The sequence below is a fragment of the Hypomesus transpacificus genome, chromosome 3 (genome assembly GCF_021917145.1).
Source record: "Hypomesus transpacificus isolate Combined female chromosome 3, fHypTra1, whole genome shotgun sequence".
Taxonomy (NCBI): Eukaryota; Metazoa; Chordata; class Actinopteri; order Osmeriformes; family Osmeridae; genus Hypomesus; species Hypomesus transpacificus.
The window spans coordinates 9365278-9378097 of NC_061062.1; the positions used below are offsets into that span (position 1 = coordinate 9365278).

Genomic DNA, 12820 nt, shown 5'->3' on the forward strand with positions numbered 1-12820 from the left:
TACTGAAAGATGGGAGTTGCTTCATTAGTTTTCGGTTGGACGTAGCAAGAGCAAACGTCAAATGAATTGGTCAAAATGGCCGGCAATAACTCCATACTGCATTGGCCAGTTGAACTGTCATTCATTTTATCGATAAATTAAACATTGGTTTAGCATCCATAAACATCCCCCTTTATGGTTGTGATTGGAAGGTTACTTTAGTGGGATTAAAATTACCATACATGGTAACGATTTAGACGACATGATTAGTTAAAAAACATGCCAGTCGTCGATTTAAAAAAAAGCCCATCCTACGACATGGGTGCCCATAATTTACAGGCAGGCGGTCAACCTTAAGGTTGCACAACTCACTGTAAACACTGTTTTGTGACTGGTAGTAGCCGGGAAGAAAAAGGTAGACTAAACCAATAAAGTTAAGGATATATAAGTTGCTAAACAAGCACATGTATTGGTTAGATTTGACAAACTGCTTAATTCTCACTGGATAACCGGTGAAGCTGACATCTTATCATTTGTTATATTATGCAGTGTAGATGATCATGTACATGGTACGATCGATCGACTTGGTAGCTTTCGGTCGTCGCAGGTCCTTGTTTTTGGTCGGTTTAATGTCTTTGTTTTAGTTCAATTATTTCCCTTCCTCTTCGTGACGTCACTTGGATGCTATATTTTTAATAAATTAAATATGGCGCCTTACACTCAATTTCCAGTGTAAATTGTTGTATGGATTCAAATAGCTTTCATTGAATGGATGTTTTACTAGTTTTAGCTCAATATAGTCCGTGCTATTTTTTTTTTTTTGCATAGTGGATCGTAATCATTCCTCTCCATCACTACTACGTAACGTAAAGGACGGAACTAGCAAGTCAGCTAATTCTAGAAGCTAGCCAGCTTGCTAGCTTCAAGGTTTCAGTCAGTGACTATATAGACCACGCTGTGTAAAATTATTTCAGTTAATGAAAGACTACCGGGAGAATTCAATCCCTGTCAATCCGGCTGCAAGTCTGGATCACATAAAACCATGCTGGTATTGGGACAAGAAGGACCTAGCACACACACCCTCCCAGTCGGAGGGACTGGACCCCGCCACAGAGGCGAGGTACCGGAGAGAGGGTGCACGGTTCATCTTCGACGTGGGAACTCGCTTGGGACTGTATCCTTTCTTTCCGCTGTGCTGAACTTTCCACTAACTAGTTTTAAGAATGCATCTTTAACTGTTGTTATCTACAAGTACTTTTGGGTTTTTCGAAGTACTAATGATTAAAGCATTGTCCTCCCTTTTCCAGAAACAAATTGGCGTCCTGATAGGGACGTGTAGACTATTGTTGTGAAAATACAGTGTCTTCCCAACCAATATAAAGTTTAGAGCACAAACTGTTAGACAAACTCCTTAAGCCCGTGCCCAGACACTATGACACACTGGCAACAGGAATCATCTACTTCCATCGCTTTTATATGTTCCACTCCTTCAAGCAATTCCCCAGATATGTAATTACCGTGTTCACTGCACACCAAGTTATGAATAAAATCGAAACTAATTTGCAATACATTGTACATTGCAATACCTTGCTAACCCAGAACATGAATGTTGTGTTCACAGGTGACAGGAGGTTGCTGTCTCTTCCTAGCAGGGAAAGTTGAGGAGACCCCAAAGAAATGCAAAGACATCATCAAGACAGCTCGCAGCCTCCTAAACGACATCCAGTTTGCCCAGTTTGGAGACGATCCAAAGGTAAAACATACACCACCTTTACGGTGCAGTTTTTGGCAGTGATGTGTTTGTAGATATCAGGTGCAGATCCCAACGTTGTTTCTGTAGGAGGAGGTGATGGTGCTGGAGAGGATCTTGTTGCAGACCATTAAGTTTGACCTGCAGGTGGAGCACCCCTATCAGTTCTTGCTCCGCTATGCCAAGCAACTTAAAGGTAATGAGGCACAGCTGAGTCATTCATTCTACAGGGGTGTATACGATTTCATGTAAGGATAATGCATTTTAATGACAAGTATTCACACCCTTTGAGTTTGATTATGTCGTTCAATATTCAAAAAAATATGTTTTTTGGAAACCTTTTGAAAAACTGAGGGTGTTCGTTCTAGGTGACAAGAACAAAGTGCAGAAGCTGGTTCAGATGGCCTGGACCTTTGTGAATGACAGGTGAGTGAAGAATAGTCCAGAATGAGGATGATCTATGTGCATCTGTGTGTTTGTTAACATATTCGTGCCATAGCATTTCTCTGGGTCACTGCCAGGGATGGAGACTGAGAACCACTACCAATATGGACATCAACACAACATCTGACCTTTTAACTAAATGCTTGTCTGCTTGTGACTTTATAAGATCTTTAAGTTCAACACCTGATCACTTGTAGCAGTCTACCCAAAACATTATCACTATGTATCAAGCGACTGTGTAACTATCCCTAACTATTATTAGCACTGCACTGGTTGTGTTAGACATAACATGCGTATAGTCGAATGGTAGTTTCCATCAGATCTAGAATAGACTGAAACCTGAACAAACTTGGCCTCCCTTTTGTTTTGTCCCTGCATCTTGGCAGCCTGTGTACCATGCTGTCGCTGCAGTGGGAGCCAGAGATCATCGCCGTGGCGGTCATGTACCTGGCGGGACGCCTGTGTAAGTTCGACATCCAGGAGTGGACGTCCAAGCAGTCGTCACGCCGATGGTGGGAGCAGTTTGTCCAGGATGTGCCCGTGGAGCTGCTGGAAGGTGGGCGTGGCTGGCGTCCCAGAACACCTTTGGATTCAAAGTAAAAAATGAAAGACATCAACCTTTTTCTCTCTCTTCACCCCCCAGATATCTGCCATCAGATCCTGGATCTGTACTCCCAGGGCAAGCAGCAGATGCCCCAGGGCGCGGTGGCGGGGGGCGACAGGGAGAAGACGCTCCCTTCCTCCTCCTCCACCCCCACCCCCCAGCAGCTCCAGCTTCTCGCCCTAGCCCAGGCCAGTGCCAATCCTTCCCCCGCCCCTCCACCACCACCCCCGCCTCCACCTCTTGCCAAGAAAGCCTCCCCACAGGCCAGCCCCTCACGCCAGATCAAACGAGCCCATGTGAGTGTGGACCATCGTTTGTGGGGGGGGGGCCTGTCATTCGACAGGGGCCCTCTTCAGAATGTACAATTGAAAATGGACACAATTCTGCTCAGAAAACATTACAATATACAGTGTATGATCACGACAATGCTTTTTTGTGTGGGTATAATGCATACAATTATTACTGAAATAAATATGACTTTCTCGTTCTGTAGCCATCTCCTCAAGAGGAGAAGACATCTGGTAAGCACTTCCCTGTTCATGACTTTGATTTGAAACGGTAGACCCTGTAAGCAAGTCTGCTTATAAGTCTGCTTATCCCCAGAGCAAGTAAGCTCCAAGATCCCCAGACTTGAGGCCCCGATGCCCCCCCTGCCCACCACACAGCCTCCCCCAGGTGAGTTCCCTCCTTGCCCTTTCGGTCAGCCAGACATAGGAAGTGAGGGCCCACTCCCAAGAGTCTTAAACGTCTCGCTTTCCCTAATTCTGTGCCAAAAACAAACGAGAAATACAGCCGCTTGTGTCCAGTGAAAACCCTTAACAAAATTAAGGAAGCAAGGTGAGAATTCTGTTTTAAGTGTTGAAATGCTTCCCTTCACAATAAGAGTCCTTCTTTTCCTACATGACTGCTAAACAGGCTGCAGAATATACTGCTCACCATTCTAAGTGGCTCAATTACTGTTTATCTCTTAGAACTGTCCAGCCAAATGACTGTCCTTCAGGGGTTAAAGCCCAGTGGCTCAGAGAGCAGTAAGGGCTCTCATTAATTAGGCCCACTCCCCAAAAATATTATCACAGATTTACCCTGGTCCCAGGTAATCCCACAATCTAAGCCACCCCTAGAGTGCAGCTTGTCTCAGGGGGGGATAGACACAGGGCATTCCAGAGGAAATATTATCCTGAGCAGGAATCTGCTTCTCATTTGGTTAATGGAATAGATAGACATTATTTGTTGGAAACTCTATACACACAAATGTACACTCACGCTATAGGTGGATTAATGGGAGATCCTCTTGCATTGGTCTGACCTTCTCGCCAAATCTGATAATTGCCTTAGAGCCCTTAGATTTAGAGTAGCTAGTCGGCTTGTTTACATTACCTAACTGGGGACGCTCATTACTTCCGTGTGTGTGTGGCTATTAGGCACGTTTGAGTGTCTGTGTGTTTGACATGCTGAATATGTTAGTAGGCTGTTGAAGGCTGTATCTTTTTTTAATATATTTGCCAAAATTCATCTTCTGTTTTTAATTAGTCTTGACCATCTGTCTGTCCTTCTCCTCGGTCCCCCACAGACCGCAAGGCCCTTGCCTCCCACCCTGCTGCCCCCCTCCCTGGGGAGACTGACACCCATGGAGAACCTGCTGAGGCCCCCAAGGCCCTAGCACCTCCCCCTCCCCACTCTGCCTCTCACCACCAGCCCCCACCTCTCCCCCATCGCCCGCCCCCCCCGCCCCCCTCCTCCTACATCATGGGCATCCCCACCTCCAGCTCCTACATGTCTGGGGAGGGCTACCAGAGCCTGCAGTCCCTGATGAAGACCGAGGGGCCCTCCTATGCCGTCCCTGTACCCCCCTCCTATGGCCCTCCGCCGGGCTACCACGGCCATGTCTACCCCCCCAGTGCCCCCCCACCCCCCGCCGGCTCCTACCCGCCGCCCAGTCTTCCCCCACCCCCCCTCGCCTGCCTACCCTCCACCAGGCTACAACCACAGTTACCCACCTCCGCGCATGCCTCCAGGGCTGCCGGGCATGGGGATGCCCTCGTCTAGCTACCCCGGTGGACAGAGCCAGGGGCCCCCTCCGTTGCCTCCTGGGATGCCCCCCATGGGTGGAATGAGTCGAGGAGCTTGGATGATGTGAAATGGGGGGTTGATGCTAGGACTGGCTGTGCCAACACTACATCACCATCACAGTACAGTAGCAGTATTTTGAACGTATTGGCCATGGACATTGAAGGGATAGGTTTTTCCACTTTTACCATCTGTCAACACCCATATACTTTGAGTCTTATTATAAGCTGTCATTGCACTGGTTCGTGGGAATGTTGTATTTGTTAGTCGTGTAAAATTGTTAGCCTATTGTTTTGAATAGGGTAAAAGATTTGACCAAAACATGAACAAGGCAGCTTCACAGTAGTTATGTAGTTGTTCCCTTTTTTACATGAGATGCACTAAAATGTGTTATATCTATGCTACTTCTTTTAGCATTTTAGCCTGAACCAATACACCAGGTCAAATAGTACACGTGTTTGAACACTTTAAAACACACATAAGCTCTATTTCCTACATGTTACTTGTATGTATTTTAAACTAGTTAATAACAGATGCATGCAGATATCAAGGAAAAATAAGTGTTTTGAAATAACTAATTCTTTGTTTAGTTATTTTGGCTATGACATGTTTATAGTTGTTCATTCGTCATAAAATGTGAATAGTTTGTGTCCAAAAAAACTTTTAATTAAAATAATTGTCTTTTTTAAATATATTGTTGTTTATGTGTAACTGGTATGTCTTTACCCTATTTAAATCTCCAAATCTTTGAGGTCATGTCTGGTCTAACATCATTGGATAGGCCCATTACTCGGCTGTGTGTATTTTATAATTCCAGTCATTAAGGTCAGTTGTTACTCAGAGTAAGAGGAAGGCAGGTTACATTAGCAGATCATTTGAGAATGGGCTGTTTGGATTTATTGTTTGACAAGTAACCACAAGAGTGCGCCCTAATCCAGAAAATGAACAAACTTGCTACGTTGCATGAGTTCCACATGGGTAGTATACACAAGTACCAATGCATAATCCCTTACTAATTTTCTCATGGCTCGGATCTTGGAACCAGCTTTTCTCTTTTTAAAATCAGTTTAGGGAAGCTGAATAATTGTGTTCCAAAAAGTTAGTAATTATTGGAGCTTCCAGCTTTGTTCCATCTCTATAGTAGCTTTCCCAGTGTATAATTGATGAACATACACAATTAGAGACTTGCACTATACATTTACAAAGGAAAGTATACTTAAATTTTATTTAAAAAATCATCTACAAGAGGCTTTCTTAATCTATTTATCACTCTTTTCATAAATTGCTAAAATATCGATGCATTTCAGCTACATACAGCTTATGAAAGACAAAAATATATAAAGGCATGCTATTTTCATATATCCTACGGGAGAACAGTATTTATTTACAAAGCACTGGCTATATCCTAAAATACATGTTCACTGTGTCTGGGATAGAGAGAGGCTAAGAAGAGAATATAGTAGGTCATTGCAGGTTCTACGTCAACACATCATGTTTTGACAAAAGAAGCAGTGCATTTGAAAGTAACCATAGGAAAATTGACACAACTTTTCAATTGTCACTTTGTGCTTTCAAATCAACAAATATAAAAGGTCAGTAGTCGCATGTATATAGCAGATGTTTCTAGAAGGTCACTTTTGAAATATTGATCTTAAATGTGTGTATGGAGTTATCCAAAAATGCATTAATTAGGTGTGTTTTCAAAAGACCTGATCACTGTCCTTCTGTTCCCCCAAAAATACTGTGCAAGACAGTATTATTTCTTTTAGCAATCCTCAATTGAAATAAGTATTTCCATATATCAGGTGTACCAATACAAATGTTACCTTTGTTCTTCAAATGATTGCTTGTCTTTTGTTCATACGGCTCGTACATGCTAAAGGTCAGGCTCATATAAACATCACTAATAAAAGTCACCTGCTGCATCCTGAATCTCACTGAAACTCAGATACTCATTGGCCATTCCTCAAAACTGTATAATGTCTCATCCAATGATAAAGGGATGTGAGTACAGTAGGTACTTACATTCCCTTCTGAAAATTCATTTAAAAGTAGCACACATACAGTGTGGAACCCTATTTAGAGTGACAATATGTCAAACTTAAATTCTGAAGAAAAACAAATCAGATTCCTTCTATCCATCTGACAAATGACCATTTGTCAAGATAACATTCAAAGAGAGGGAAAATGCAGCAAGCGTCTTTCATACATGTTTGAAATGATCTATTCCGAAATCTATCGGTATCCACAAGCCCTTTTACAGTTCGTAAGACTTCTATGAAACTTCATACATAACTTGTCACAAATCAGTTATGTGACTTACAAACAACCTACACAGAAGAACCTCCATTCCGTGTCCAAACTTTCTACACATAGGAGACCAGTTATAGAATACATTTCTTAGATTGTTATAAATCTTCATAACATGTTAGGTCAGTTCTATGATGCTGCTTTACAGGGTATCTGATGGTCTGTTTGTGAAACTCACATGCTCGATCCATAGAAACTGCAATCAACTTATAGAACCAAGCTGAACAGAAACCATCTTCTTCCATATGACTTATCATAGAGTACTTAGTCACTATGATGCTTCATGGAGACGTACTATGAAGTCTTACATCACATTTCATCAACTCATTCTAGCTCTCTGCTAAGTCCTGCTAACAAGCTTCGATGCACTTGAAATCCAACAAGTGTGCATGCTGTTGTCTAAACGTACACTTTGGTTCAGTATACACAGGACTCAGCTAACCCACCTCAATGTGTAGAGCACACTAAGACACCCAAAGCTGTTTTCATTCGCTAGTTATAACACTGCATAAGGTACACATAGATCTCCAATGAGACTTTAGTTATGAGACCTCATTACAGGTGTGATAACAAGGTATTACAGGTATGGAAGTTGTACACCTTCTCATTTATTAATATAAGAGACACCCCCCCAAAAAAAACACATTCTCGCATTATTACATTTCAAAAACTTTTAACGATTGTCATAGAATATTTATAGATTGTATATCAAAGTCCCTTTTCCCATACAGCAATATCCTTTCTCTTATCATAAACATCACTGCATCATTTGGGAAGTCTTTATGAATCACCAGCTTTTGGATATTCTATTTTGATAGGCTAACATCTGACTCGAAAGTGAACTTTTAAACTCAAAGTATGCAACCTAATTTGGTGCACCACCTAGATAATAGTGGTAACAAAGATGGCCGTAGAAGAAAACTGCGTTTCAAAATATTAGTGCTACTTTAAACAACTTACAGCATATGGTGCTGCATTTTAGGTGTACACAATTAGGGTTTTCTGCCTACATTTGTATATTTATGTTTTAGGTGAAGGTGTCTACGAGTACTTGAGAGTGAAGTGTATAGAATATAAAGCTAGGGCTTGCTACTATACTGTGTATTGGGAAAATATGATATAAGAGTCAATTCCTATTTGTTTATTTTTGATAAAAATCTGTGTTTCATGTTGTTGAAGTCACAGGGCAGTTGAGTAGTCCTTGTTTGAAGAGCTGTCAAAAATCAGGATTTGAAGGAAGCAACATGAGCGAACTGTGTTTCAGTCAATGTGTACCTAGAAAGTGCTATGAGACAATGTTGAACACTGATGAACAACAACACTGGTGAACATGAAGAAAAACTAAAGGTCTCTGTAGAGTTGCTGATTGAGAAATTCAGATATTGAAAGAGTCGCTTGTTGGATAGCTTGTCTGTCACTAAGGTTTAGACTCTGTGATGCTTGGAAATGCCTGGGAAAACCAGACAGGAATGGAATACAAATGTTCTCAAAACCTTTTTTTCATTATGGTGTATGTCCCTATATCACCTCCCCTTCAGGTGAACTACAATGTGTGCTTAGCTGAGAAAAAAAATCACATATGAGTGTTAACACAATAATAGCCTTGGTCCAGATGTCTTCCACTTTCCACACCAGTCAGTGATGGTCAATGCCCAGGCATTTTGGAACAGTCGCTTTGGACCAATGAGTGAACTGAAGCTGAACATCATGGATGTTGAAGAAGTGGGGTGGGGATAAAACAAGTGGGGTGGTTGATAACGTGAAGGTCACACACTGTGCCCAGGAACTACAGTGGTGGTTGTGTTTTTAGTTCTATTTGCTGACGTTCATGGGTTTAAGCACACACGTCTTCAGGACTACACAGGCCCCTTGAACTGGTTCCCAGAGAGGTGCTGGCGGATAGAGGGCTTGGATCCTGCAGCATCTCCCAGCTTACGCCACACCACCTGGGAACACACAATGAAAGGGCAAAGTGGTGAAGGGGACACACAAAAATGTAACACCACACTTCATATCATGCCTGTGAATTCTGAATGTTTGGCGTTCTGAAGTGAAAGAAAGGTTGTGGTGAGTCGTGAATTTGTCCTCTGAAGCTTAAAGCGGGCAGGAGACGAAAATAGCGCATCGCATCGATGGCGTCCCAATTAAAACTGTGTACGCGTTCACAGCGCCAAAAATGTCCACAATGTAAACTCCCACACACTCTGATCATGTAAAAAACAACAGGGGCGTGGGAGAGGGGGGCGACTAAAGGTTACACAACACCCACTATTGAGGCTTTGCTGGACCACATGAGTCAGAGAGGGATTACAAGTGAATGAGAACCAATGTAGCTGAGCCTCATTAGTAAGCATAATGTAGAAGTATTTATGTATTCATGAGAACAGAAATGTGAATGATGGCATTGTGCATCCATGTTCCCTCTCTTTATCTACCCACTGGGTGTATGGTTGGTCAAAAGGTCATGCATGTCACACGGGGAACATCCTGTGTGTGTGCTTCTGCCATGTGTGTCTATGGCTTCTGGCCCAAAGTGGCCCAATTGGGACCATTGTGTGCTCCTACCAAGTTATTTTAATTGTGCCGACAAGTGGGATGTACAAACTACAGCCTGTTTACTGCAGCCTTTAATTGATTTGAGCGCAAAGAGGAAGATAGAAAGTGAAAGGGTGGATTAAGGGATGCAGAAAAGTAATTAAAAGCCCCCGCCCCCCCCCCCCCCCAAAAAGAAAAAAGATAAACAAACAGAGTGGGAGATACAGAGAGAAAGAGAGGAGATAAAGGGAGGGAAGGAGAGGATTGGATGGTGGGAGACAAAGTGACCGCGTGAGAAAGACTGTCATCCTTACGTTACACATCTCCCGAACTATGGCCTTCTCTTTCTCACTGAGGTCTTCATCGTAGGCCTCCAGCTTCTGCTTGTCCAGGTTTTCATGGACCTCCAGCACCTGCACACACACACACACACACTGGTTATCTTTTATAAACACACTTTATGGACACATGCAGAAGCATCTAGAATGCCCAGTTAAAAAGTAGAACTTCAGATGTAATCCAAACTCTGGACAGTGAGACATGCTGATACCTTCATGGCGTGGACCACAGCTTCAGGTTTCTGGCTGGCAGGAAGGAAGCCGGCAGTAGGGGAGGGCTCACCACTAGGAGGCCTTCCTGAGCCCTAGGCCGAGGAGAGACATGAGGGATGAGAGTCACGGGGATGAAGGTGAACACACGTACACACACACAGAGCAAGTGACATTCATGTTGATGACAAGATCTTGGCAAGTGTACAATCACACAATTGTCCACACTCTATTGCGGTCCACACACAAACACTTGTTTACAGACACACACACACACACATCCTTGCTGAACATACAGAGCCCATAATCACATTGGGCCCCTGAATGAGGTTAAATGAGCTCATTATGACCCTCCTAGGCCTGCTCCCCTCTCCTCTGCTAGCCCTGCCGGGACCCCTCTGCCCTCCATCTCTCCCCAGCCCCCTGGCTCTGTCCCTGTCTCAGGGTCACAACCACCGCTCGGACCCGCGCACACAAAGGGGCCTTTGAGAGAGCGAAGGAGGACACAGAGAGTAGGGGCTCTGCAGATCACTAGAATTCTCCTCCACATACCATCCCTGGCTCAGCTGCAGTCCTCTGCCCACTCCTCCCCAGCCCCAGCCCCATCCCTCCCCAGCCCCAGCCCCAGCCCCAGCCCCAGCCCCAGCCCCAGCCCCAGCCCCAGCCCCATCCCTCCCCAGCCCCATCCCTCCCCAGCCCCAGCCCCAGCCCCAGCCCCAGCCCCAGCCCCAGCCCCAGCCCCAGCCCCAGCCCCAGCCCCATCCCTCCCCAGCCCCATCCCCATCCCCATCCCTCCCCAGCCCCAGCCCTATCCCCATCCCTCCCCAGCCCCAGCCCCAGCCCCAGCCCCAGCCCCAGCCCCAGCCCCAGCCCCAGCCCCATCCCTCCCCAGCCCCAGCCCCAGCCCCATCCCCATCCCCATCCCTCCCCAGCCCCAGCCCCAGCCCCATCCCTCCCCAGCCCCAGCCCCAGCCCCAGCCCCAGCCCCATCCCTCCCCAGCCCCAGCCCCATCCCCATCCCTCCCCAGCCCCAGCCCCAGCCCCAGCCCCAGCCCCAGCCCCAGCCCCAGCCCCAGCCCCAGCCCCATCCCTCCCCAGCCCCAGCCCCAGCCCCATCCCTCCCCAGCCCCAGCCCCAGCCCCATCCCTCCCCAGCCCCAGCCCCAGCCCCAGCCCCATCCCCATCCCCATCCCTCCCCAGCCCCAGCCCCAGCCCCAGCCCCAGCCCCAGCCCCAGCCCCATCCCTCCCCAGCCCCAGCCCCATCCCCATCCCTCCCCAGCCCCAGCCCCAGCCCCAGCCCCAGCCCCAGCCCCAGCCCCAGCCCCAGCCCCAGCCCCATCCCTCCCCAGCCCCAGCCCCATCCCCATCCCTCCCCAGCCCCAGCCCCAGCCCCAGCCCCAGCCCCAGCCCCAGCCCCAGCCCCAGCCCCATCCCTCCCCAGCCCCAGCCCCAGCCCCATCCCTCCCCAGCCCCAGCCCCAGCCCCATCCCTCCCCAGCCCCAGCACCAGCCATAACTCTAGCCTAAACCCATAGAGCCCCACTTTAGCGGTGAATCGACCTGAGCATGCAATACAGGTGTGTGTGTGTGTGTGTGTGTGAGAGTGTACAGCATGTGTGTGTATGAGAGTAGGAGGCTACTGCAGAAAAGCCATAGGGAAAACATTGACCACAGTGTGAGCAGCACACACACACACACACACACACACACACACACACACACACACACACAGAGCCAGCTGAATCTGCAATAAACACAAAGGAGGGAGTAGTGCACCTGCTGTAGCTGCATTCTACACAGGAACAGGAAGAGCCATCACTGTATCTGTCTGAGGTTACCATATCAACACACACACACACATACCTGTCTTATTTTACTTCATCAATACACACGCGCCTCCGGTTACGATGTCAATACAGAGACAGACACCACTGAAGGAGAGGACGATGGTAACGATCTACAGAAAGCCATGGGGGTGGCCATGTGCTTCTGACACACTCCCATTACAGATTGGTCACGCTAAAGGGACGTTCTTATCTTATCTGTTTAGCCTTTTGCTCACTGAAACCAGAGGAAACAGTAGAATGTTGACTGGTGGGATTTTAACTCCCTGATATTCAGTTGCGGCTCCTATTGTCACGACTTTGCTTTGGCACAATCAGTGGATCGGCTAAATTTAGCAAGGAAGATGAGTGTGTGTGTTAGAGAGAGAGAGAGAGTGACACTAACTGTAGTTTGCACACACACTCTCTTTCTTCTATCTCTGTCTCCACAGCTGCAGCTTACGTCAAACATGCCTAATTGCTCTCTCCTTTCTATGGAGGTGGAACCCATAGTGGTTACTGTGACAACGCAAAATAGGCTCCTCTCTCATCAGGACCAGATGAACACTGATTACTTTCCCCCTCCTCCCATTTTCTCTCCTTCCCTCTCCCCTCCCCTCCTCTCCTCTCTGCTCCACAATCGTCTCGTTCCACTCCTCTTCCTGCATGACTACTGATAACTTCTCTGAAGAGAGGAAGGGGACAAGTGGAGGATTAAAGGACCAGAGGATGAAAGAGGACGGATAGAGTTTGGTAGAGG

The 12820-nt window shown here is 46.3% G+C and overlaps 2 protein-coding genes across 2 annotated transcripts in view; one reads left to right on the top strand and one right to left on the bottom strand.

Moving 5' to 3' along the window:
• The first annotated feature begins 332 nt into the window (after positions 1 to 332).
• On the top strand, positions 333 to 5534 carry LOC124462581 (cyclin-K-like). Its single transcript, XM_047014208.1, is given in 11 exon segments — positions 333 to 1153; positions 1407 to 1488; positions 1601 to 1732; positions 1820 to 1925; positions 2098 to 2155; positions 2560 to 2729; positions 2817 to 3073; positions 3271 to 3298; positions 3381 to 3452; positions 4348 to 4721; positions 4723 to 5534. Coding segments are annotated over 11 exon segments (1668 nt in total). The 5' UTR covers positions 333 to 956; the 3' UTR covers positions 4915 to 5534.
• Positions 5535 to 6041: 507 nt separating this feature from the next.
• Positions 6042 to 12820, bottom strand: part of ccdc85ca (coiled-coil domain containing 85C, a) — a 35158-nt gene continuing 28379 nt past the window's right edge. The window contains exons 4-6 of the mRNA XM_047018218.1: positions 10240 to 10332; positions 10004 to 10102; positions 6042 to 9100 (exon numbers count right to left, since the gene is read on the bottom strand). Of these exons, the coding sequence (XP_046874174.1) occupies positions 9011 to 9100; positions 10004 to 10102; positions 10240 to 10332 (282 nt within the window). The 3' untranslated portion in view covers positions 6042 to 9010. The remainder of the gene's footprint in view (positions 9101 to 10003; positions 10103 to 10239; positions 10333 to 12820) is intronic.